A 22,961-nucleotide genomic window follows, 5' to 3' on the forward strand; every position below is an offset into this window, starting at 1 on the left:
AGGAACCGCGACTAATGATTTCTTTAGTCGCGGTTCGGCAGACGAACCGCGACCAAAGGCCTGGGCCAGGGCGCTCGGTGGCCAGCTGGTGCACGTGAGGGGCTTTAGTCGCGGTTGGCCAGGCCAACCGCGACTAAAGGTGCCCAAAGGCCTTTAGTCACGGTTTGCCATGCCAACCGCGACTAAATCTCCTCCCCTATAGATACCAGTTCAGCACACTCACTTAGCCATTTGGTGCCACTTCTCTTCACAAGCTTCACAAGGGGGTGTAGGTTTGCTTTTGGTTCCTCTTATGCACACAAGGTGTTTGATGAAATGCCCCAAGAGCGTGAAACAAACATGATATGAAGTGTTGGAGCCACACTTGAGGTTCCTCATTTATTTTTTCCTCCTCGATCGCGGTTAGCAACTTGAACCTTTCATGCATGTGTGTCATTGATAAAATATGCATGTGTGTTGTTCATTGTTTAATTTCTATTGTTTATAGCTAGTTAGTTTAACAAATGCATGATGGTTAATTATATATTTTATATTATAATAATGCAGATGAATCGGCAATGGATGTACGGTAACCGACTCTCCCGCGAGTTCACTACGGGTTTGAAAGATTTCCTCGTAGTGGCTAATGCGAACATGCAGAAGGGTTTTGTTATCTGTCCATGTGTTGACTGTAAGAATCAGAAGGGTTACTCTTCCTCAAGAGAAGTTCACCTGCACCTGCTTCGGCACGGTTTCATGCCAAGCTATAATTGTTGGACCAAGCATGGAGAAAGAGGGGTTATAATGGAAGAAGATGAAGAAGGGGATGATTTCATGGATGAAAGCTATCTTGCTCATTTCGGTGATACTTTCATGGAGGATGCTGAAGGTGAAGGGGAAGGTGAAGGGGAAGGTGAAGGTGAAGAAGAGGCACGTGATGAGACCGTTGATGATCTTGGTCGGACCATTGCTGATGCACGGAGACGCTGCGAAACTGAAAAGGAGAGGGAGAATTTGGATCGCATGTTAGAGGATCACAGAAAGTCGTTGTACCCCGGATGCGATGATGGTCTGAAAAAGCTGGGCTGCACACTGGATTTGCTGAAATGGAAGGCACAGGCAGGTGTAGCTGACTCGGCATTGGAAACTTGCTGAAAATGTTGAAGAATATGTTTCCAAAGAATAACGAGTTGCCCGCCAGTACGTACGAAGCAAAGAAGGTTGTCTGCCCTCTAGGTTTAGAGGTTCTGAAGATACATGCATGCATCAACGACTGCATCCTCTACCGCGGTGAATACGAGAATTTGAATGAATGCCCGGTATGCACTGCATTGCGTTATAAGATCAGAGGCGATGACCCTGGTGACGATGTTGAGGGCGAGAAACCCAGGAAGAGGGTTCCCGCCAAGGTGATGTGGTATGCTCCTATAATACCACGGTTGAAACGTCTGTTCAGGAACAAAGAGCATGCCAAGTTGTTGCGATGGCACAAAGAGGACTGTAAGTCAGACGGGGAGTTGAGACACACCGCAGATGGAACGCAATGGAGAAAGATCGACAGAGAGTTCAAAGATTTTGCAGCTGACGCAAGGAACATAAGATTTGGTCTAAGTACAGATGGCATGAATCCTTTTGGCGAGCAGAGCTCCAGCCATAGCACCTGGCCCGTGACTCTATGCATCTACAACCTTCCTCCTTGGTTGTGCATGAAGCGGAAGTTCATTATGATGCCAGTGCTCATCCAAGGTCCGAAGCAACCCGGCAACGACATCGATGTGTACCTAAGGCCATTAGTTGATGAACTTTTACAGCTGTGGGGCAGACCTGGTGTCCGTGTGTGGGATGAGCACAAAGAAGAGGAATTTGACCTACGAGCGTTGCTTTTCGTAACCATCAACGATTGGCCTGCTCTTAGTAACCTTTCGGGACTGTCAAATAAGGGATACAATGCATGCACGCACTGCTTACATGAGACTGAAAGTGTACATTTGCCAAATTGTAAGAAGAACGTGTACCTTGGGCATCGTCGATTTCTTCCGAAAATTCATCCAGTAAGAAAGAAAGGCAAGCATTACAACGGCAAGGCAGATCACCGGCCGAAGCCTGCGGAACGCACTGGTGCTGAGGTATTTGATATGGTCAAGGATTTGAAAGTCATCTTTGGAAAGGGTCCTGGCGGACAATCAGTTCCGAAGGGAGCTGACGGGCACGCAGCCATGTGGAAGAAGAAATCTATATTCTGGGAGCTAGAATATTGGAAAGTCCTAGAAGTCCGCTCTGCAATCGACGTGATGCACGTTACGAAGAATATTTGCGTGAACCTCCTAAGCTTCTTGGGCGTGTATGGGAAGGCAAATGATACAAAGGAAGCACGGCAGGACCAGCAACGTTTGAAAGACCCTGATGACCGGCATCCGGAATGGTTTCAAGGTCGTGCCAGCTACGCTCTGACCAAAGAAGAGAAGGTCATCTTTTTTGAATGCCTGAGCAGTATGAAGGTCCCGTCTGGATTCTCGTCCAATATAAAGGGAATAATAAACATGGCGGAGAAAAAGTTCCAAAACCTGAAGTCTCACGACTGCCACGTGATTATGACGCAATTGCTTCCGATTGCTTTGAGGGGGCTCCTGCCGCAAAATGTTCGAGTAGCCATTGTGAAGCTATGTGCATTCCTCAATGCAATCTCTCAGAAGGTAATCAATCCAGAAGTTCTACCACGGTTACAGAACGATGTGATCCAATGTCTTGTCAGTTTCGAGTTGGTGTTCCCGCCATCCTTCTTCAATATTATGACGCACCTCCTGGTTCACCTAGTCGAAGAGATTTTCGTTCTCGGTCCTGTATTTCTACACAATATGTTCCCCTTCGAGAGGTTCATGGGAGTATTAAAGAAATATGTTCGTAACCGTGCTAGGCCAGAAGGAAGCATCGCCAAGGGCTATGGAAATGAGGAGGTAATTGAGTTTTGTGTTGACTTTGTTCCTGACCTTAAGCCGATTGGTCTTCCTCGATCGCGGCACGAGGGGAGACTAAGTGGAAAAGGCACGATCGGAAGGAATTCAACGATATGTATGGACGGCCATTCTCTGACTGAAGCACACCACACTGTACTGACCAATTCCAGCTTGGTGGCTCCGTACTTTGAGAAACACAAGAATATTTTACGCTCGGACAACCCGGGGAAGCCTGAATCCTGGATTAGGAAGGCCCACATGGAGACTTTCGGCAGTTGGTTGAGAAAACATTTAATGAATGACAATGATGTTGTAGATCAGCTGTACATGTTGGCCAAGACACCATCTTCGACTATAACGACTTTCCAAGGGTACGAGATAAATGGGAATAAATTTTACACGATCGCCCAAGATAAAAAGAGCACCAACCAAAACAGTGGTGTCCGCTTTGATGCAGCAACCGAGAATGGGCAAGAGGTCACATATTATGGTTACATAGAGGAGATATGGGAACTTGACTATGAACCCTCCTTTAAGGTCCCTTTGTTCCGGTGCAAATGGTTCAAGCTAACAGGAGGTGGGGTAAAGGTGGACCAGCAATACGGAATGACAATGGTGGATTTCAACAATCTTGGTTACCTTGACGAACCATTCGTCCTAGCGAAAGATGTCGCTCAGGTTTTCTATGTGAAGGACATGAGTAGCAAACCGAGGAAACGGAAAGATAAGAAAACGATCAGTACATCATGCGATGATCCAAAGCGCCACATTGTTCTTTCAGGGAAAAGAAACATCGTGGGAGTGGAGGACAAGACAGACATGTCAGAAGATTATAATATGTTTGCTGAAATTCCGCCCTTCAAAGTGAACACCGACCCAAGCATTAAGTTAAATGATGAGGATGCTCCATGGATACGGCACAATCGTAAGCAAGAAGGGACACAAGGGAAGAAATGATGTGTAATAATTTATTGTACCAAACTTTGTTGAATGGATCATGTGAATTATATTACCCGTGATGTGTTTGGTGTCCATTTTCGAATGATTCGAGATACCACTGATGATACATGAAATTTGGAGTGATTTAGTCATACTCCTGCCTAGGCGTATAATATGCATACTCGTAGTCTTCATAGCCGCCGTCGTCGTTGTACTGGTAGTCGTCGCCTTCTAAGTTGCCGCCGTCGTCGTCGCTGCTGTCGTCGCTGTCGTCGGGCGGCGCTCGTGGCTCGAACTGAGGGTAGCGCAGGCGGGGGATATCGCCGGCCGTGATGTAGTCCATGACGCTCTGCAGAGTCCGGCCGTACCACCATAGCCGACGGCCGGCCTCGTGGAAGTTCCCAGGAGGCAGACCGTCCTCCTCATACCTGGCGAGCGCCCTCTCACGCCGATTGATGAAGAAGGCGTCCCAAGTATGCTGGTTATCGGGATGCCAGCGGGGATTCATCCGCTGCTCCGGCGTGAGGTCGAGGTAGTAGTGGTTCGTGATGGCCGCCCGGCGCGCAGTACCCTGAGGGACGGGAGGGACCGGCACGCCGCCAGCGCTTAGGCTCCAGCCGGTGGGGACGCGGTAGCCCGGTGGACAAGGGTAGTTCGAGGCGCAAAGCTCCTCCACCTGCTGGTAGGTTAGAGTGGGTGCGGTGGAAGCCATGAGAGAGTGATGAGAGATTGTAGAGATGTGATAATGCTGGCCAAGCCGGGCTACATATATGTAGTGAGAAATGGCGGGAAAAATGGGAGCGGGAAGACAGGAGGCGGGAAGAAAGTGGCGGGAAGAAAGAGGCGGGAAGACAGGGAAGAAATGGCGGGAAGAAGAGGAATCCAGAGCTGGTCATCTAACCTTTAGTCCCGGCTGGTTGGTGCAACCGGGACTAAATGTGGTTTTTGTGTCATCTAAGAAAACTGTCGGTGGGATAAGGACGTTTGGGTAAGCTTTAGTCCCGGCTGGAGGGTGCAACCGTGATTAAAGCTGTCGGTAGGATAAGGACGCGTGGGTAGCGCACGACGCCCTGTCGGAGGAACAAGACAAAGCAGAAGCGGCGCCGTGCCTATAAAAGCAGCATCGATACGCGGGAAGATAGAGGCGTCAAGAAATGCCTATAACATTTTGAATTGAATTAGTTTTATTTTTCTTAATTTTTTGATATATTATTTGTATTTTTAACATTTTGAATTGAATTAGTTTTATTTTTCTTAATTTTTTGATATAATTTTTGTGTTTTTAACATATTGAATTGAATTAGTTTTATTTTTCTGAATTTTTTGATATATTATTTGTATTTTTAAGATATTGAAAAAGAAAAGTATTTTGAAAAATACCTTTAGTCGCGGTTGGCCAGACCAACCGCGACTAAAGGTCGTTGCGCGCGGGAACGAAAAAACCCTTTAGTCGCGGTTGGTTTTGCCAACCGCGATTAAAGTTTACCTTTAGTCGCGGGTCGCCTCCCCAACCGCGACTAAAGGGGGGGGGGCGCAGGAACGCAAAAACCCGCCAAAAACCCTTTAGTCGCGGTTGGGGAGGCGACCCGCGACTAAAGGTAACCTTTAGTCGCGGGTCGCCTCCCCAACCGCGACTAAAGGGGGGGGGGGGGCTATAAATACAAGGGCCTGCCGCCGTCTTCTTCGATTCTCGTCTTCTCCGATTCTCTGCCGCGCGCGCCGAAGGCCTGCCGCCGTCGCCCTCGCCCTCGACGCCGCCCGCCGTCGCCCTCGCCCACCGCGCGCGCGCCGCCTCGCTCGCCCGCCCTCAACGACGCCGGCCGGCCTCGGTACTGCCGCCTCGCTCGCCCGCCCTCGCCGCCTCGCTCGCCCGCCCAACGCCGCAAATTTCTACAGAGTTTACAGAGTATAAACTTTGTATATACAATTCCAAACATATACAATACAAAAATATAACTGATGGTGTATCCAATGACATGCATTTCTTAAGTTAATGGACATAATTTGTGTGTAAACAAGGTCAAAGTTTGTGATTTTTTACTTTTGAAAAAAATCTATACATACTACATTATGGAATGGATGGAGTATAAATTTTCTTGACATGGATTGTTTAAGTTGTAGGAATAAATCCCATATGATATAGTTTTTTCATTGATGTTTATTTTTTTATCGGGACAATAACTCCAATAACATAAACTTCCTTAAAGACTTTCACACAATCCATGTTTGTTTTAATGAATGTCCTCAACAACCATACACTGCACTATCACCAATTTATATGCCGTGTTCTCTGCATGCTTCAGACTCACTGAGTTTTGACACATCTGAGAAACCACCTGTTAGCAAAAGAGGGAAAGCACTATGCAAGAACAAAGAAAAAGAAATAAAGAAAGGGAGGTCATCACTTCATCTTGAGAATAGAAGACGTCGGGAAGAAAACGCTCAGTTGATGCGACCGCTAGCATCCCACGAAGAGAAAACATATTGTCGAGCCCTATGATTTCTCGATGCACCTGCACAGTCCCGGGTCTCATACTCGTGTGGTTAGTACACACGGCAGTGATGAGAAAAAAAGTATGGTCTAAAACGTATAATCATTTGAATTTACATAAAAAATGACTTAGTTTAACAAAAACGGTAAAATAACTTAGGGTAAGAATTAGTTTAACAAAAACGGTAAAATAACTCCCTCTCCGTGACGCCGTTGTCTGCCGCCCCGTCTCGCGCTCTACCGCGACACCCTCTCCCACCCCTTCCTCGCCCCCTCCTTTTGCCACCGCCCTTTCGCCACCGCCACCGCCACCGCCCCCCTTCTTCACTTAATTAATTTGTTTTTACTACATGTTTTCAGGACTGACATAATGGCGGACGATAGAGCTGACCCGATTATGGACAACTATGATCCGGACGGTGAAGCACATATGTTCGGCATCATAAACGGCGATATTCTATATGTGCCGACCGGAGAAGAAGAAGATGATACCTCTTCTTATCTGAACCTTGACGGTGAAGATGAAGGGCGCCGTCAGCAAGATGATGCCGAACAAACGTCGATAAACGACGATCTTCAAATGGAAGTAGCAACCACCTCCGGCGCCGAGGTATATATATACATTGAGCCTCTGGTGATACAAACTAACTGATTTGAATAAATATGTGTGTACTAACGCGCGCGACTCTCTTTCTTATTTTAGCCCTCGGCCGGATCGTCGAAACAATCGAGTACGTCGTCAAAGCGTGGCGCAACCAAGACGATGAAACAAGGAGAAACATGCACCATCGAGGTTGTCGACAGTGCAACCGGCAGGCCGCTGGAGCCCCGCAAGAACGCCACCAAGTTTGTCAGCCAATGCGGAGCCGTTGTTAGAGACAACGTCTCGATCACCGTCCAGGAGTGGAATGAGCCAAAGAAGGCACGAATTGCTGGTTTCACTTTTGTCGATAAGAGAACAAAAAAAGATTGCTTCAAGAAGCTTATGGAACATTTCGTTCTACCTCCGGAATACAACAAATTCGATGAGGAGGGTAACAAGATTGAGGAAAACAAGGAGAGGAGGAGGCTAGTCAAACAGTTCGCTCTTCATAAGATGGCCAACGCATTCCGGAAATTCAAGCAAAATCTAGCCCATGACTTTGTCAAGCAGAACAAGACTCCGGATTTCAAAGGACAATATGAGAAACTGAAACATGATTGGCCAGAATTTGTGAAGCAAAAGAAATCAGAGCAGTTCATTCAAATATCGAAAAGAAATAAGGAAAATGCGGCTAAGAAGGAGTACAATCATATTATGGGGCCAGGAGGGTATCGCATTTGGGTGCCTAGGTTGGAGAAGATGGAGAACGAGCTGAGGGCGCGAGGAATCCGTCCAGGTACGGAGGGATGGGACCAAAGGGCCAAAAGCTGGTGGTACGGGCATGGGGGAACGCTGAACCCGGAGACAGGGGAGTGTGTTTACCGGGGCAAATTAATTAAACCCACCCAAGCCCTTATTGACGCAATGAGGGATGCTCAAGAGGGGAAGATCAAGTTCAACAGAGAGAACGACGCGCTGACAAAAGCCCTCGGGAATCCTGAACACGGAGGACGTGTACGAGGCATGGGGAACATTCCGTGGAAAATAGGGTTCCCCCAGAACGATGACCCGTACGGTTACAGAAGCCGTAAGAGAAAGATGGATCGGGAAGCAGATGTTGTGGCGCGGTTGGCATCGGAAATGGATGTGATGAAGAAAACCGTGAGTGTACTATTAGCCGAAAGAGATGTAGCTCGGGCGCAGCATGAAGATCATCCAGCGGATCTCGGAAGCCAGCAGCGGAGAAGCAGCATGGCTTCCACGGAGGCCCCACCAGCTGGTGCAGATGCACCAACGATCGAAATTACTGCACCGGAGCCTCTGGTGGTCGAAATTACTGCACCGGAGCCTCCTCGCTACCCCGTGGACGATATAAAGGAGATGAAAGAATGTCATCTGTATTATCCTATCGGGAACATGTCCATGAAGGTAGCCATCGGCAGTGCTTTACCATGTTTACCTGGAGCACTCCACCACAACAACCCCATTCAAGATGGCTATGCTCGTGTCACGGTGGAGGACATAGTCCAAGGGTTTGAGGACCTGGAGATTGACATTGCTACACCTGAAGGGGAGAAAAGACTTGGAGATGTCAAGCGCCATTTCATTCTATGGCAAAAGAAGTTTATCAAGTTTCCAGGCGAGGCGCCAAGGACAACAAGTCCACCCCCCTACGGCGGTGGCGGTGGCGGTGGCGGTGGTGGTGGTGGTGGTGGTGGTGGCGGTTCACCTACACCTCCGTCACGTCAGCCGACGCCCCCCAGTCCACAACGTCCGGCGGGTGATCAGACGCCGCCCCCCCAGTCCTCGTCCGGCGGGTGATCAGACGCCACCCCCCAATCCACCTCCGGCAAAGAAGCAGAAGCAGTCCTGGATTATTAACCCGGACCCTTATGTACCTAAGACCACAAAGGTACCGGAGCCATCACTGAAGCCTCTCCCCACAAGGCCTTGGGAACGTAGTGCCGAGGAAACTGCCGCGAGGGCGGCTGCTGATCATGAGAAATGGAAGGCGGACTGCAAGAAGAAAAGAGAGCCCGAGCCCAAGCCAGTATTTTCTGATGAGCAAAAGAAGTGGGCTAAGTCATTTTTGAGCACACCGTCCCAAGCCGCGAAGAATCTGCCTGACGACTATGCACGTGAACTTCGTAGGCAGGCATTCAAGTTGAAGGAGAAGAAAGAGCGGGCGGAGAACCAGGAGAACAAAGCCTTGGAGGAGGCCGAGAAAACGGAATTAGAAAGTAAAAAAAGCGGGAAACGAGTTGCCCAGCTCGGGGAACAAAGTAAACAATCGATTGCCCCGCTTATAGTGAAAGCCGCCGGTCCGGATGACCCCGATATCATAGCAGCTGCGGCAGCACATGGATTGACTGTAACGAGTGCCAGAGAACAAGCGGCCAACTTAGGTATTACTCTTCGTGAAATGTTAGGCCTTGATGAGGCGCCAGTGAAGGAGGTAGTAATTACATATGTGAAGAATGGGCCTCTCGTCGAGCCTGCGCAGGAAGAGGATCTACCTCCACAAATGAAAGGTCTGCTGAAATGGTACAAGGGTTACATAAAAAATAAAAACGCCATAGATTATATTTATGCGGAAGTTAGATATGAGCATCACTTCAAACATTACTATGTACAAATTCATCTGAGTGAATTGTTCCAGCTTTTCAATCTGCGCGAGCTCGACAAATCTATCATCAGTTGCTACGTTCTGTAAGTGATTTATTTATACCCCATCTCGTTCATATTGCCTGCACTATATATATGTCGTAACTATATTGTTGTGTCCGCTATTATACATGCAGAATGAAGATTAAGGAATGCAGAGTAAGGAACATCCATGATGTTGGGTTCATTGACCCACACATCGTTAATGGATATGTGTTGGAGCATCACCCCGCCGACATGGAGGCAGACCTGTGGCAGTTTCTTACAAAGCAGGAACTCAAAAGTGATATTCTATTTCCTTACCATTTTGGGTGAGTGTTTCTGTCTTGAGCACATTCTCTTTTGTTTACTCCATGCATGGTATGTGGCCGGCTAATCGATGAGTTATGCATGACGTACTGTGCATGTATCGTGTCCGCAGGTTCCACTGGATTCTGCTAGTAATTAAAGTTGACACCTCAGAATGTCTCGTCCACGACTCTCTGAATATGGATCCAAAGCTTTGGGGCGGCATGAGAAGAATGCTGCAGAAGTAATTATTTTCATTCATTTGCGCTCTATATCGATCGGCCTATTTCGTTCATTTCCTAATATCAAGTAACTAATAACTCTCTTGTTCATTTAATTTTCTTTGCCTCGTAGGGTTTGGAGACGGTTCGTAGATACAAAGGTCGGTGAATTCAAAAAAGAGCTAGAATTCAAAAGGTCAAAGGCTAAGAATGGTGGGGATATTCAGCCAGCGGGGACCAATCTATGTGGATACTATGTCTGTGAGATGATCCGGAGATACACCTCTGAGCGGGTTCCGAGTGATACCAATGCTCAGCGGAATAACCTCCGGGTGATGCTTAGTCCAGAAGCTCGCTTCCGACCACTTCAAGAGGAACTAGCTGGATGGTTCAGGAGGGAAGTCCTCCATCGTAAAGGAGAACACCATTACGAGGACGCAGAACTTTATATGCATTAAATTATGTATGGAAACTTGTTCAAAATTGTATATGGTCATCCGATGATATTGAATATATATTGTATATTCCTCTTGAATTCTTTTTGGTTCTAATTTCAAATTTGTTTGAAATTGTACATTCATATGCATGTATGTAGTACCGTAGAATATGTGAAACTCCTTCAAAATTAAAATAAAGCACAAAAGAAATAAAACAATACAAATTAAACAGAAAACAGGTTTAGGGGGGGGGGGCTAAACCCTGTGGCGGCCTTTAGTCGCGGTTGGCCAGAAAAACCGCGACTAAAGGTCCTCCGCCCCGACGGCCGCCTGGACGGGCCTTTAGTTGCGGTTCTTAAGCAACCGCGACTAAAGGGGGGGCCTTTAGTCGCGCCTATTTGGTCGCGGTTGCGCAACCGCGACTAATGGCAGTTGCGAACCGCGACCAAAGGCCCTTTTTCCACCAGTGCTACAAGATTAGTTGTTGGATTGCTATACAAGTTATATCTCTAACAACTAACTTAAACACAATCATATACCACGGTATATTGTACGGATATATGTACATCTTTTAACACTTCCCCTCAATCACACTATCTAAGTTGAGATTGTTTCTGAATGCTTCTAGCTGCCGAGTGGTGAGTGGCTTAGTTAAGCCATCTGCAACTTGATCACCAGTTTGTACAAATCTGATGTTCAACAACTTGTCTGCCACTCGTTCACGAACAAAATGATAATCAATTTCAATGTGCTTCGTTCTAGCATGGAAAACAGGGTTAGCAGACATATAGGTAGCACCAAGATTATCACACCATAGTGATGCTGCCTTTGGATGACGTACACCTAGTTCAGTCAACAAGTTCTGAACCCAAATAATTTGAGCAGTTGCATTTGCTAAGGCTTTATACTCAGCCTCAGTGCTTGACCTGAAAACTGTAGGTTGCTTGCGAGCACTCCATAAAACTAGGTTGCCTCCAAGAAACACAGCAAAGCCTCCAGTGGATCTCCTATCATCAGGACATCCAGCCCGGTCTGCATCTGAGAATGCACTTACAAGCATAGAATCAGTTTTGCTAATCTTAAGTCCATGACTCTTTGTTCCCTGCAGATATCTCAGTATTCTTTTCACTGCAGTCCAATGCACACTAGTAGGAGCATGCAAAACTGGCACACTTTATTAACTGAATGTGAAATATCAGGCCTAGTGAGAGTCAAGTATTGTAATGCTCCTACAATACTTCTATACTTTGTCAAATCCTCTGCTCCTAATACTTCCCCATCATAAAGAGACAGTTTTTCAGAGGTAGACAAGGGTGTGGGGGAGGGTTTGCAACCCGTCAATCCTATACGTTGAAGGATTTCCTGCACATACTTTTCTTGTGACAAAAGAATTCCAGTATGTACTTGTTTTACCTCAATGCCAAGGAAGAAGTGCAAATCTCCAAGATCCTTGAGTGCAAATTCCTTGCCGAGATCCTTCAAAAGAGCCTCAACCGCTTGGGGAGAGGAGCTTGCAACTATTATGTCATCAACATAAATAAGCATAAAAATAGTGACACCATGCTTATGGTAGAAGAAAAGTGAGGTATCTCCTTTGGATGGAGCAAAACCAAGAGATTGCAGTTTTGAGGACAACCGAGAGTACCAAGCTCTAGATGCTTGTTTGAGCCCATACAGTGCCTTCTCAAGTTTACACACATGTCGAGATGAGTTAGAATTCTCATACCCAGGAGGTTGTATCATGAACACTTCCTCTTCCAGAACACCATGCAAAAACGCATTCTTCACATCTAATTGTCTCAGGCACCAATTTCGAGAAACTGCAACAGAAAGAATCAACCTAATGGTAGCAGCCTTAACTACAGGACTAAACGTGTCTTCATAGTCAATCCCATACCTCTCCTTAAATCCTTTGGCGACCAGGCGTGCTTTATACCTATCCACACTGCCATCAGCTTTCCTCTTTACCTTGTACACCCATTTGCAATCAATGATGTTTCTGCCCCGAGCTGGAGGGACTAGGCGCCAAGTCTTGTTTTGCATAAGAGCACTATACTCCTCATCCATGGCCTCTTTCCACCGAGGTGAGGTAAGTGCTTCTGTCACGTTATGTGGTTCACCCGTGGCACAAAAAGAGCCCCAACGAATGCAACCATCGTGGTATACCTTTGGTTTGATGACGCCACCCTGGGACCTGGTGTGAGCACGGGCAGGTGGAGGTGGCGCAGGACGCGAGAGCTGCAGTTGGAGACGATTTGACGATGCAGAACCAGATCCCGAGGACGATTCCTGTGGAGAGGCGGCGACGTCGACAGCTTCTGCATGCGCTGCATGCGATCCGGCGTGGGAGTCAGCGCCAGATCCGTCGTGGGAGTCAGCGCCAGTCGGATCGACCGACAGCGACCGCACCTGGGAGTCCGGAGTCCGAGCAGCACCACGTGCGGGGGACCCGCCTGTCCCCGCACCCAGCCCCGCGCCCGAGGAGCCGCCAACCGCTAGCCCGCCTGGCGTCGTGGTGGGCGCGCCACGTAGCGGATAACGCCCCGCCACGTCGGATCCCGAGGGAGATGCGCCAACTGCTGGCTCGCCTGGTGCAGCAATTCCCGGGGAAGATGCGCCAACCGCTGGCCCGCCTGGCGCAGCGATTCCCGAGGGAGATACGCCTGCCGCGCCGGATCCCAACGCGCCAGAGCAGCCTGTTGCACCGGATCCCGAGGGAGATCCTGCCGGATTGTCGGCACTGTTGGAGAACATGAAATCACGGCTATTTTCAGGCGAAATTGCACCGGTTCCTGCACTGTTTTCCTGCACACTTTCATCCGAGACATGATCAAATGTAGTAGTATGAGGCATTGTCATGCTAGCATCAGTATTATCTCCGCCGCTTAGGGAGGATAGTGATGGAGGGAGGAGGTGGGGTGGCAGTACGATAAGCTCTTTGCGAAGTTGGGCGCCAGCATTTGGATGTAGTTGCGAGAAGGGAAATATTTGCTCATCAAACACCACATCACGAGACACATAAACCCTACCAGAGGCCACATCAAGGCATTTGTAACCTTTATGCAAAGAGCTATACCCTATAAAAACACATTGCTTAGACCGAAAGTCAAGCTTGTGTTTATTGAAAGGACGTAAATATGGCCAAACCGCACAACCAAAAATACGAAGGAAATTTCAGTTGGGTTTAATGTCAAAGAGGCGTTCAAGGGGTGTTTGATCATTAATCACTTTGCTTGGGACACGGTTAATAAGGTACACGGCAGTGGCAAAAGCTTCATCCCAAAATTTCAAGGGCATGAATGCATGAGCAAGAAGAGAGAGACCAACTTCGACAATGTGACCATGTTTCCGTTCAACGGATCCATTTTGCTGGTGAGCGTGAGGGCATGAAACATGGTGGATAATACCAATGCGCTCAAAGAAGGTGTTTAGGTGTTGATACTCTCCACCCCAGTCGGTTTGCATAGCTAGAATTTTGCGATCAAACTGACGCTCAACAAGTTGTTGAAAGAGATGAAGTTTCTCAAAGACATCAGACTTATTTTTGAGTAAATAGATCCAGGTGAACTTACTAAAATCATCGATAAAACTCACATAATACTTTTGTCTGCCTACAGAGACGGGTCCAGGACCCCACACATCCGAGAAAACAAGTTCTAGAGGAAACTTTGACACACTACTAGACCGAGAGTATGGAAGTTGATGGCTCTTGGCCTTTTGACAAGAATCACAAACTAACAAATGATCCTTTTTATTTGATACTGGGAGAGAAAATTACTAAGAACTTTTTGGACCACCGGTAAAGCTGGATGTCCTAAACGCTTGTGCCATCGTGAGGTGGAGGGTTTGACAGCGCCAAGAGCTTGTGGATGGGGGGCTTCATGATGACCAGATACTGGGAACAAGTGACCCTTACTCTTGCTTTGAAGAATGGTTCTCCGAGTGTCCCGATCCTTAACAAAAACAATTTCAGGGTAAACTTCGAGAAAAGCATGATTATCAAGCATGAGTTGCGAGGCGGAAAGGAGGCTTTTCGGCTTGTGGAGAGTGGAGAATGTTGTTAAGGCTGAGTGAACCATGCGGGGTAGATAAAACTGAGTGACCAACATGGGCAATGCTCATACCTTGACCATTGGCGGTGTGGATCTGCTCGTTGCCGGTGTAGCGATCGTGGACGGCCAGCTTCTCAAGTTCGCCAGTGACATGATCGGTTGCACCAGTGTCGAGATACCGATTGGTATCTATCCCATAGGAGTGGGCGGCGTTAGCAGATTTTTGTCCACGTCCCCCGGCACCTCCTCCTCCTGCTGGATTGCGGACATTGTTGTTGTAGTTGCGGTCGAAGCGCTTCGCACAGCGCCATGCCCCATGTCCACTTTCCTTGCAAATTTGACAGCTCTCAAACTTGCGATCACCGCGGTCCCCTCCTTGGCGTGGTGTGTTGTTGTTGTTGTCGGAGAAGCGTGCTCCCGTGCTGTTGTTGTTGTAGCCACCACGGGAGCCATTGTTGTTGTAGCCACCACAGCCACGGCCACCTCCCTGAGCAGCTAAGTTGGCGGTGTAGGCGCTGGTTTGGGAGGTGATCCGGGCTTCGGCTGCCAGGAGGAGGGAGAAAAGCTGACCGAGACCGATGGGTTGGTCGGTGACGGTGCGAGTGGTGATGGCGGAGACGAACCCGTTGTACTCAGGCTCGTGCATCAGCCCCTGGAGGATATGTGAGACGACATCATCTTCGTCCAGGGGCTTCCCGGCTGCTGCCAGTTCATCGGCAAGGCCCTTCATCTTGGTGAAGTAGGCGGCGGCGGAGGAGTCACCCTTGCGGGTACTCCCGATCAGGGATCGTAGCTGGATAGATGATGCGCGCCCGTGACTACGAGGAGAAGCTCTGGAGGATCTCCTTCCATGCTGCTCCAGCCGTCTCACAGTTGCTGACCTGGAGAAGGATGTCACGGGAGAGGGTTGCGAGCAAGAACGTGAGCACCTGCTGGTCCTGCGTTACCCAAACCGCATGTTCGGGATTCGGCGTGGCGGTGAGCTCCTTTTTCCCGGCGACATCTTTCTCCAAGATGAGCTCGGCGGGAGGAGCCTTGAGGGAACCATCAAGGTAACCCATCATGCCGGCAGCCCGGACATGAGGGAGCACCTGCGCCCTCCACACAAAGAAGTTCTCCCTGTTGAGTTTCTCGGCGATGGTGTGGCCGAGAGAGGCGATGGAGGGGAGGGCCATGGCGACGGCGGCGGTAGAGGAGGAAGACATAGATGCGATTGGAAGAGTTTAGGCTCTGTATACCATGTGGAAAATATGAGATAACGCTTGCATCTTGCAGGGACGCTTTACGTGTTAATATAGGCCACCGGCCAGGTTGTTACAAAGATCTACAAGATTAGTTGTTGGATTGCTATACAAGTTATATCTCCAACAACTAACTTAAACACAATCATATACCGTTTATATTGTACGGATATATGTTACATCTTTTAACACTTAGGTGGCATGCTGATGGTGCTTCAGGGTTTTAACCCCACGGTAGAAGTTACGATTGTGATTTTTTACCAAGGGTTACCCTGGAGTACCTGAACTCGCCTTTTCCATTTCCCTTTTGCTTATTTTTCAGTTTATGGACAGCTGAACTATCTGTATTTCCATTATCTTGGTAAGGGCATCTCCAATGGTTGTAAGATAGTTGTTGGTAATTTTAACACATAGGATTTTTGATGATGTGTCATGCAATAAATGAGGAAAGAGAGCAAGGTTGTATGTAAATTAACCAACACCCTTGCACAAGCTTCAATGTAGAATGAGAGAGCACCTTATTTATTACATCACATCTTATTGGGCAAACTAGATACAACCCATTGGAGTAGTTGTATGTTAAGGTGTTGGCTGCTGACATGGCATATTTTACCAACAACCTAACCAACAAACTGTTGGAGATGCCCTAATGAAAAGGGGATTAGCCCGGTTCAACTTTCGAGACGAAGTTAGCAGGGCGTTAGAAAGTTGGTCTAAGTAGATAGATACAGAGGGCAATCATGTGCACTCCAAGTAGGGTTGCAGGTAATATAAAACTAAAGGAAAATCAAACGCTTGAACATTTGTTCCACTGCAACCACAAGAAAACTAATTTATCGGTCCATCTTCATTGTTCGTGCAATGTTGTTTACAATGTTTATGTCAGAATAGGATCATGAGTTCTCCGAGACTGCTTGGTGTGTTCGGTGCAATGGTGTTCAGTGGTTTTTCAAGTCGACTTGTTGTTCATTCGTGTTTTGTAGTCTCAGCGGATTCTTGTTAGATGTGGCGGCTTGCTCGGTGTTGAGTTGGTGGCACGCTATCATTTTTATTGTCATTTTTCTTTAACCTGCTTATACATGAGGTTTTCTTCTCTAGGTTTCCACAAAAGAAGAAAGTGCTCGTGCGTGTAAAGATTCAAGATATAGTCATCGACTCATCGTGTCTCTTCTTCTGCGCCTTTTGTTTCTTTTTGATGAAGATTCGCCCCCAAAACAATATCTATAAATAAGTGGTCACTAACCAAGACCACATGGTTCCAACGTAGCTTTATTAACACATACGTGCCCTTTATGGGAAGAGATGCCATCGCCACGCCGATGCCGCGTCGATCAGTCTTTGACTGTAGGTGTAGTGTAGGGTGACAACGGGAAAAGATGTCCACAATGTGATTTTGTCATGGGCTGATCGTTGTGTAAAGTGGATTTTTCTTGTCAGCCATGAGTTGAGTGCGCGTGGGTGCCTAGGTGGTGGCCGGCCTGGCCGTCATTGCCGTCGGCGTCGGAGCCCCGTCCATTCGGCGAGCTTATAAAATGGCTGCTGAGGAGCTAGTCCCATTTGTGCAAACCATCCATCGCAGATCAGGAGCAACAAAATCAAGAAAGAGCAGCAGCCAGCAGAGCCGTGTTTAATCACTCATCAAGGACCATATGGCGCTTCTGGGAGGACAATTGCACGAGACGAGAAGCATTGGCAGCCGGAAGACGACGGAGGGGAAGAGCCACGGCGGGTCGAGGTCGTGGCCGCAGGCGCCGGCGCCAGTGAGGCAGCTGTTATGCAGGGTGAGGCGTGCCGTACTACGGCCGAAGCGCCGCGCCGTGAGTTTCGGGTACGACCTCAAGAGCTACTTCCAGAACTTCGACGACGGCCTCGTCCCTGCCCACCGCCTCTAACCACACCTGCAGTGTCTTCTTCTTCTTCTTCTTCTTTTCGATTTTACTTGCCGCCCAGCCGGATCACACGGCTCGAGGCTGGAGAGTTTGAAGCGTCTTCGATCACCTTGTAGTGAACAGAGTTTGAAGTGTACAATAGTTTCAGACATTACTGTTCATGCACAAGTTGCTTGGTGTTGAAAGTCTTAAACTAGCGATGAAATGGCATAGTATATCTAATGTGCTTCCTTCTGTGTAGTCCGGAATATGTTACTTGCCACAATGGGATGGGATTTAAACTATTTATGTTTATGTTGCGCGTGCTAGAATACACTCTCGCACGGGGGCTTCTCTCGCTATCGCTGTCTTTTTATTCTCGAAATGAAACTAATGTAGTATGAGCTGTTTGATATTGGTGCATATTTGGGGTGAAGTGGATTTTCGATGTCAATTTTCATGAGGCGTGATTGGAAAGCCCCCTTATAAAAGATTACGATTTTGTATGCAGAGCAGCGGTGAGACTAACACTTATCCTTTCGGTTAAGAAATATTATAATGTATTCCACGTGATCAGAATGTTCACGCCCCTCAAAACTCCGATTTGGTAGGTAATTGATCATTTACGCTGAGATCCATCCTTACTAGAACCATCAGCATGCGTTGTTGTGCCGTTGAATTACAACTCAAAGTTATGCTCCCCTCATTGCACAAAGGGATTTTGAAATGGCTTGGAAATTCTGATTAAACTAAGATATATTATTCTTCAAAAGAAAGTCTGACATATTCTACAAGTTATTTGCCTGATTGTTAAGAGGGCATATGCATATAATTGTTATCTTAATTTGTTGTTGCTCAATATATTCAACATCTGAAACAACAGCCTTTAGCACATACAACCATACTTCACGCATACAGGCAGTCTCGATCCTCGTTGGTTTCCCAAGCTGAACAAAAACTATTTCGACATGCTAATGACGTCCAAGATAAATACTCCCTCCGTTCCTAAATATAAGTCTTTTAAGAGGTTTCACTAAAGGGACTACATATGGATGTATATAGACATACTTTAGCGTATAGATTCATTCATTTTGCTCCGTATGTAGTCCTTTAGTAAAATCTCTAAAAAGACTTATATTTAGGAACGGAGGGAGTAGATGCCTAACTAAAGCTACATAGAGAACATTGAACTCATGTGACGGCCCTGGCTAACTACCAAAGCACTAACTCACCACCGTTACTCTCTCATATCATCCCATTTAGATTTACCAAAACATCACGTCAAAATAGACACCTCATTATATTTTTTGCATATAGACCATTAAGGGTTCAAATAGTTAATCACCACGCGTTGATCTCATGTTTGCAGGCTCGCATCCTTTGGATTAATATGCGAAGGTGGTGGACTCTCTCAGGTGATGACCTTCTCATTGATAATGGAAAGGAGTGGTTCATGCACTAGCTGAATACGTCCTTCGATGAAGTTCGTGATATGCTGATCATGTTAATATGGCGGATTTGGCACTTGCGCAATGAGAAGTTCCATGGTAAGGACATCCCACCCATTCCTGCTACTGTTGAGTTTCTGGATAGTTATTATAAATCCATCAGGCTTGCCGAGGGGTACTCACATGACGAAATTTTCAAAGGGAAGATGTCTCTCGCTGCCCTTAATATGCATGTACAGAGGGTGACGAACCCTCCGGTTCCCTGGCCTGCCCTGCCCCCACACATGGTGGTTCTCTTAGTCTATGGTTCCTTTCGGGAGGCTGATGGCACTGGGCGGTTGGCATGGTTCTCAGGGATAGCGAAGGGAAGATTATTTTTGCGGCATATCGGTTCATATTCTATTGCAATGACCTGTTGGAAGCAGAACTGCATGCAATCATGCACGGCATGGCATTGGCGATTCCACACTCTGACCTTCCATTCAGCCGGACTCCTCTAAAGCCCCTTCAAGTCCGTCTACTAATGGATTGACTCGTCCGGCGTATGGTTAGTTAGTTCTTGAGATTAAGGATCTTCTTGGTAGTAGGGAGTTTTTTCTCAGAAAATTAGTCGTACTCAAAATAGAGTTGCCCGTCGGTTGGCAAATTATAGCCAATCTGAGCGAGACACCGCCGTGTGGCTGGGCTCGGTTCCACCTTGTATTGAGGATTTGTGGCCTCTCGACTGTAACTCTATGAACTTGCAATAAAAACTCCCTTACCCCTGCAAAAAAAGGTTTCAAATACTTGTCATCACTTTAACTCAACTTTGCAGTTGGCCTCCATATTTTACCTTGGGCAGTTTTGGTAGAAGTGAGCAGAAAACCACCTGAAGGCAAGAAGCCCGTCCAATGCAACCAAGCCAACCATGAGCAATTGCAGCAGACGAACTTACCCAATGGCGATGGAGATGAACTCGGAGATGCACACCAATGACATGACATGATGATATCTAGCTTGTATTAGAATATCGGACACATCTCATCAGAAAAACCTTCGAGAAAAAACAGCTAAAACGTTTCATTTCCTATACGGACCATGGGACCAACATTACCAAAGCTAAAATAGATATCTCTACTGTTAAAGAGGAGTTGAGGATTGTAAATTGGTATCTTTCTATAACTGTATGAAATAAAAATATTAGAAAAGATGACTCCTAGGTGTCGCTTAGTCATGCTTAGGCGCTAGGCGACGGGCAAACACCTAGTCTAGGGCATAAGATGGAGTCTAGGCAGGGCGAGCATGGATATAACCATTCCAATAAAATAATCATACATTATTACACTCATGAGCCAAATTGACACAATCCCAATTGAAGTAGCTTATAGGTTACTTATTTGCATATTATAAATTCATGTTTATGCAAATATAATACCCAAATAAGCCCCTGGTAGTGGATACTACATGACCGCCTACGCTATGCCTAGGGACTTAAACGTCGCATAGGCACTAGGCGAGGGCGAACCGGCTCACCTACGCCTGACGTTTTTTCCAACTAAGTGAAATTATTCTTTGACTTGAGTGAAATTAGTACTTTGAATTAAGTGTAATGAATGATTCATAAACTAGTGAAATCATTTTTCTTTGAATGAGTGAAATATATTGTTTCTAAAAAGGTGAAATTTGTCTCTAAGATAATGATTGTTTTTTGTAATTGAGTGAAATCAGTGTTTTGAAATGAGTGAAATCAGTGTTTGGAAAAGAGTGAAACTTTTTTTCTAAATGAAGGAAATATGTAGTTTTAAACAATAGTGAAATCTGTCTTTTTTAAATGAGCGATTTTTAATTAAATGGAACACTTTTTCTGAAATTAGTGAAATCAATGTTTCCGAAACGAAATCAGTATTTTGAATATTTCCACTCTCTCAACTTTTAATTAATGAGTGAAATCTGTTTTTAAGAAAGGAGTGAAATATGTTTCACGAGTTTTTTAAATCATTTAAAATATACGTGTGAACAATATTTTAGAACAATTTTTTATTCAAAAGATATCAATGGATAAGTATCTCACGAGAAAATGAAAGCTAGTTTTTAAATGGGTTACCACATGAAATACCACGATCATGGACCCTACAGAGTGTGTTGCAATGTATTCCTGCAGCAAAATATTTGGTACCTTTATACCGCAAGTCGACACAGCAATCTTGATGCGGAGAGACCAAGGGCAACAGATGTGCCGGTAGGTAGCGGTACTGTTAGAATCTCCCCTTTCTATGTCGATTGCTAGGCCGGTACAAAAGTTGAAAACGCTAGGTCTGTACAAAAGTATAAAGTGCTTACTACTGCTAGCTGGCAAAATTGACAAAAATGACCCCTAGACCAAAGAACTCACGGATTGACCTTTCGGGGGAAATAATTCACCGGCCTGATCCTTTTGTGTAGCGCCCGACACCTAGGCGCCACACTGTACTGTGTGACGTCTAGGTGTTCGGCGCCACACCCCCGACCACGTGGCATGTAGGGGCCCACCCCCAGGCCTTAGGCGTCACACATTGTAATGTGTGGCGCCTAACGCTTAGGCGCCACACATTGACTTATACGTCCACAGAAAGTGTGCATTTTCGATGCCAGTAGGTTTTCACTTGTGTGGCGCCTGAGGCTTAGGCGCGACACAATGAAAACCTACTGGCATCGAAAATGCACACTTTCTGTTACTTTATTTCCTCTATGTGTGGCGCCTAAGCCTAAGGCGCCACACCATAAATGTGTGGCGTCTAAGCCTTAGGCGCCACACATTCTGTCATGCTGAGAACTGCATAGCAATGGAGGAGGAGTTCAAATATACATCACAAATATACAACATATAGTAGTGGTGGAGGAGTTCAAATACATACAACACAAAGCGCATAGTAGTGGTGGAGGAGTTAAAACATACAACACAAAGCGCATAGTAGTGGTGGTGGAGTTCAAACATACATACGGTTCTTGAAGTAACATACGTCCAAAAGTGCATACATAGTGGAGTTTCATAGTAATAAAGCGCGGAACCAAACAAGGTTCAACAACACATAGAATAAAAACATCCGGCTCTATTGGATCGAGCAAGGCCCCTTACCCTTCTTCTTCTTCCTCTTCCCTTTTGCGCATTTTTGAAGCCTCTTCCTTAACCCTCTTCGTGAAGCGTTGATGCTCCCGCTCTCTCTTTGCTGCAGCATCTGCCCACATCTTCTTAAAGTTAGCTTCATATTCTTTTTTACGTTTCTCTAGCGTCTTCCTGTCATTCTCCTTTATCCTAGCCTCATATCGCTTATGCTCAAGGAACATTTGCCACTCATCATCCATCTTTGCCTTATGCTCCTCATCCTTCTTCTTTCGCGCTTCCGCTGCATCCTCCTCTCTCAACTTCTTTGCAGCCCTCTTCATCAACCGCTGCTCCTCACTGGTTGCATCCTTCTCCTCCCCCCACTCCGCTTTTGCCTTGTTGGGTTGAGAAGCGGCCATACCTACAAAACAGGCATCAAAGCTCATAGTTAGTACAATAACACACAAAGGAGCATGAAAAACAACATGATAAAGATAAGTGAAATATGTGACATACGGAAATGGTCCTCGTAGGTATCCACACATACCAATCCTAGTAAGTCCACCACCTATCCCACCACTGCCTCTAGCAGCACCACCACCTATCCCACCCCTGCCTCTAGCACCACCACGACCTATCCCACCCCTGCCTCTAGCAGCACCCCTGCCTCTACCACCACCACTTCCTCTAGCACCACGTCCTCTAGTAAGCCCCAGTCGGCTAGGAACATGTTGA

General features: G+C 46.7%; 1 protein-coding gene and 1 pseudogene across 1 annotated transcript; both read left to right on the forward strand.

The window, feature by feature from the left end:
- Positions 1–561: 561 nt before the first annotated feature.
- LOC123418440 lies at positions 562–3,845 on the forward strand (annotated as a pseudogene).
- A 13,437-nt stretch (positions 3,846–17,282) lies between these two features.
- On the forward strand, positions 17,283–17,968 carry LOC123418456. The gene has a single exon (XM_045107005.1). It carries the CDS (start codon positions 17,499–17,501, stop codon positions 17,739–17,741), a length of 243 nt encoding a protein of 80 aa, XP_044962940.1. The 5' UTR covers positions 17,283–17,498; the 3' UTR covers positions 17,742–17,968.
- The last annotated feature ends 4,993 nt before the right edge of the window (positions 17,969–22,961 follow it).

The sequence above is a fragment of the Hordeum vulgare genome, chromosome 1H (genome assembly GCF_904849725.1).
Source record: "Hordeum vulgare subsp. vulgare chromosome 1H, MorexV3_pseudomolecules_assembly, whole genome shotgun sequence".
Classification (NCBI taxonomy): Eukaryota; Viridiplantae; Streptophyta; class Magnoliopsida; order Poales; family Poaceae; genus Hordeum; species Hordeum vulgare.

Bases quoted from the DNA above. Each gene is read 5' to 3' on its own strand.
- LOC123418456 (XM_045107005.1), top strand. From the start codon at position 17,499: ATGGCGCTTCTGGGAGGACAATTGCACGAGACGAGAAGCATTGGCAGC.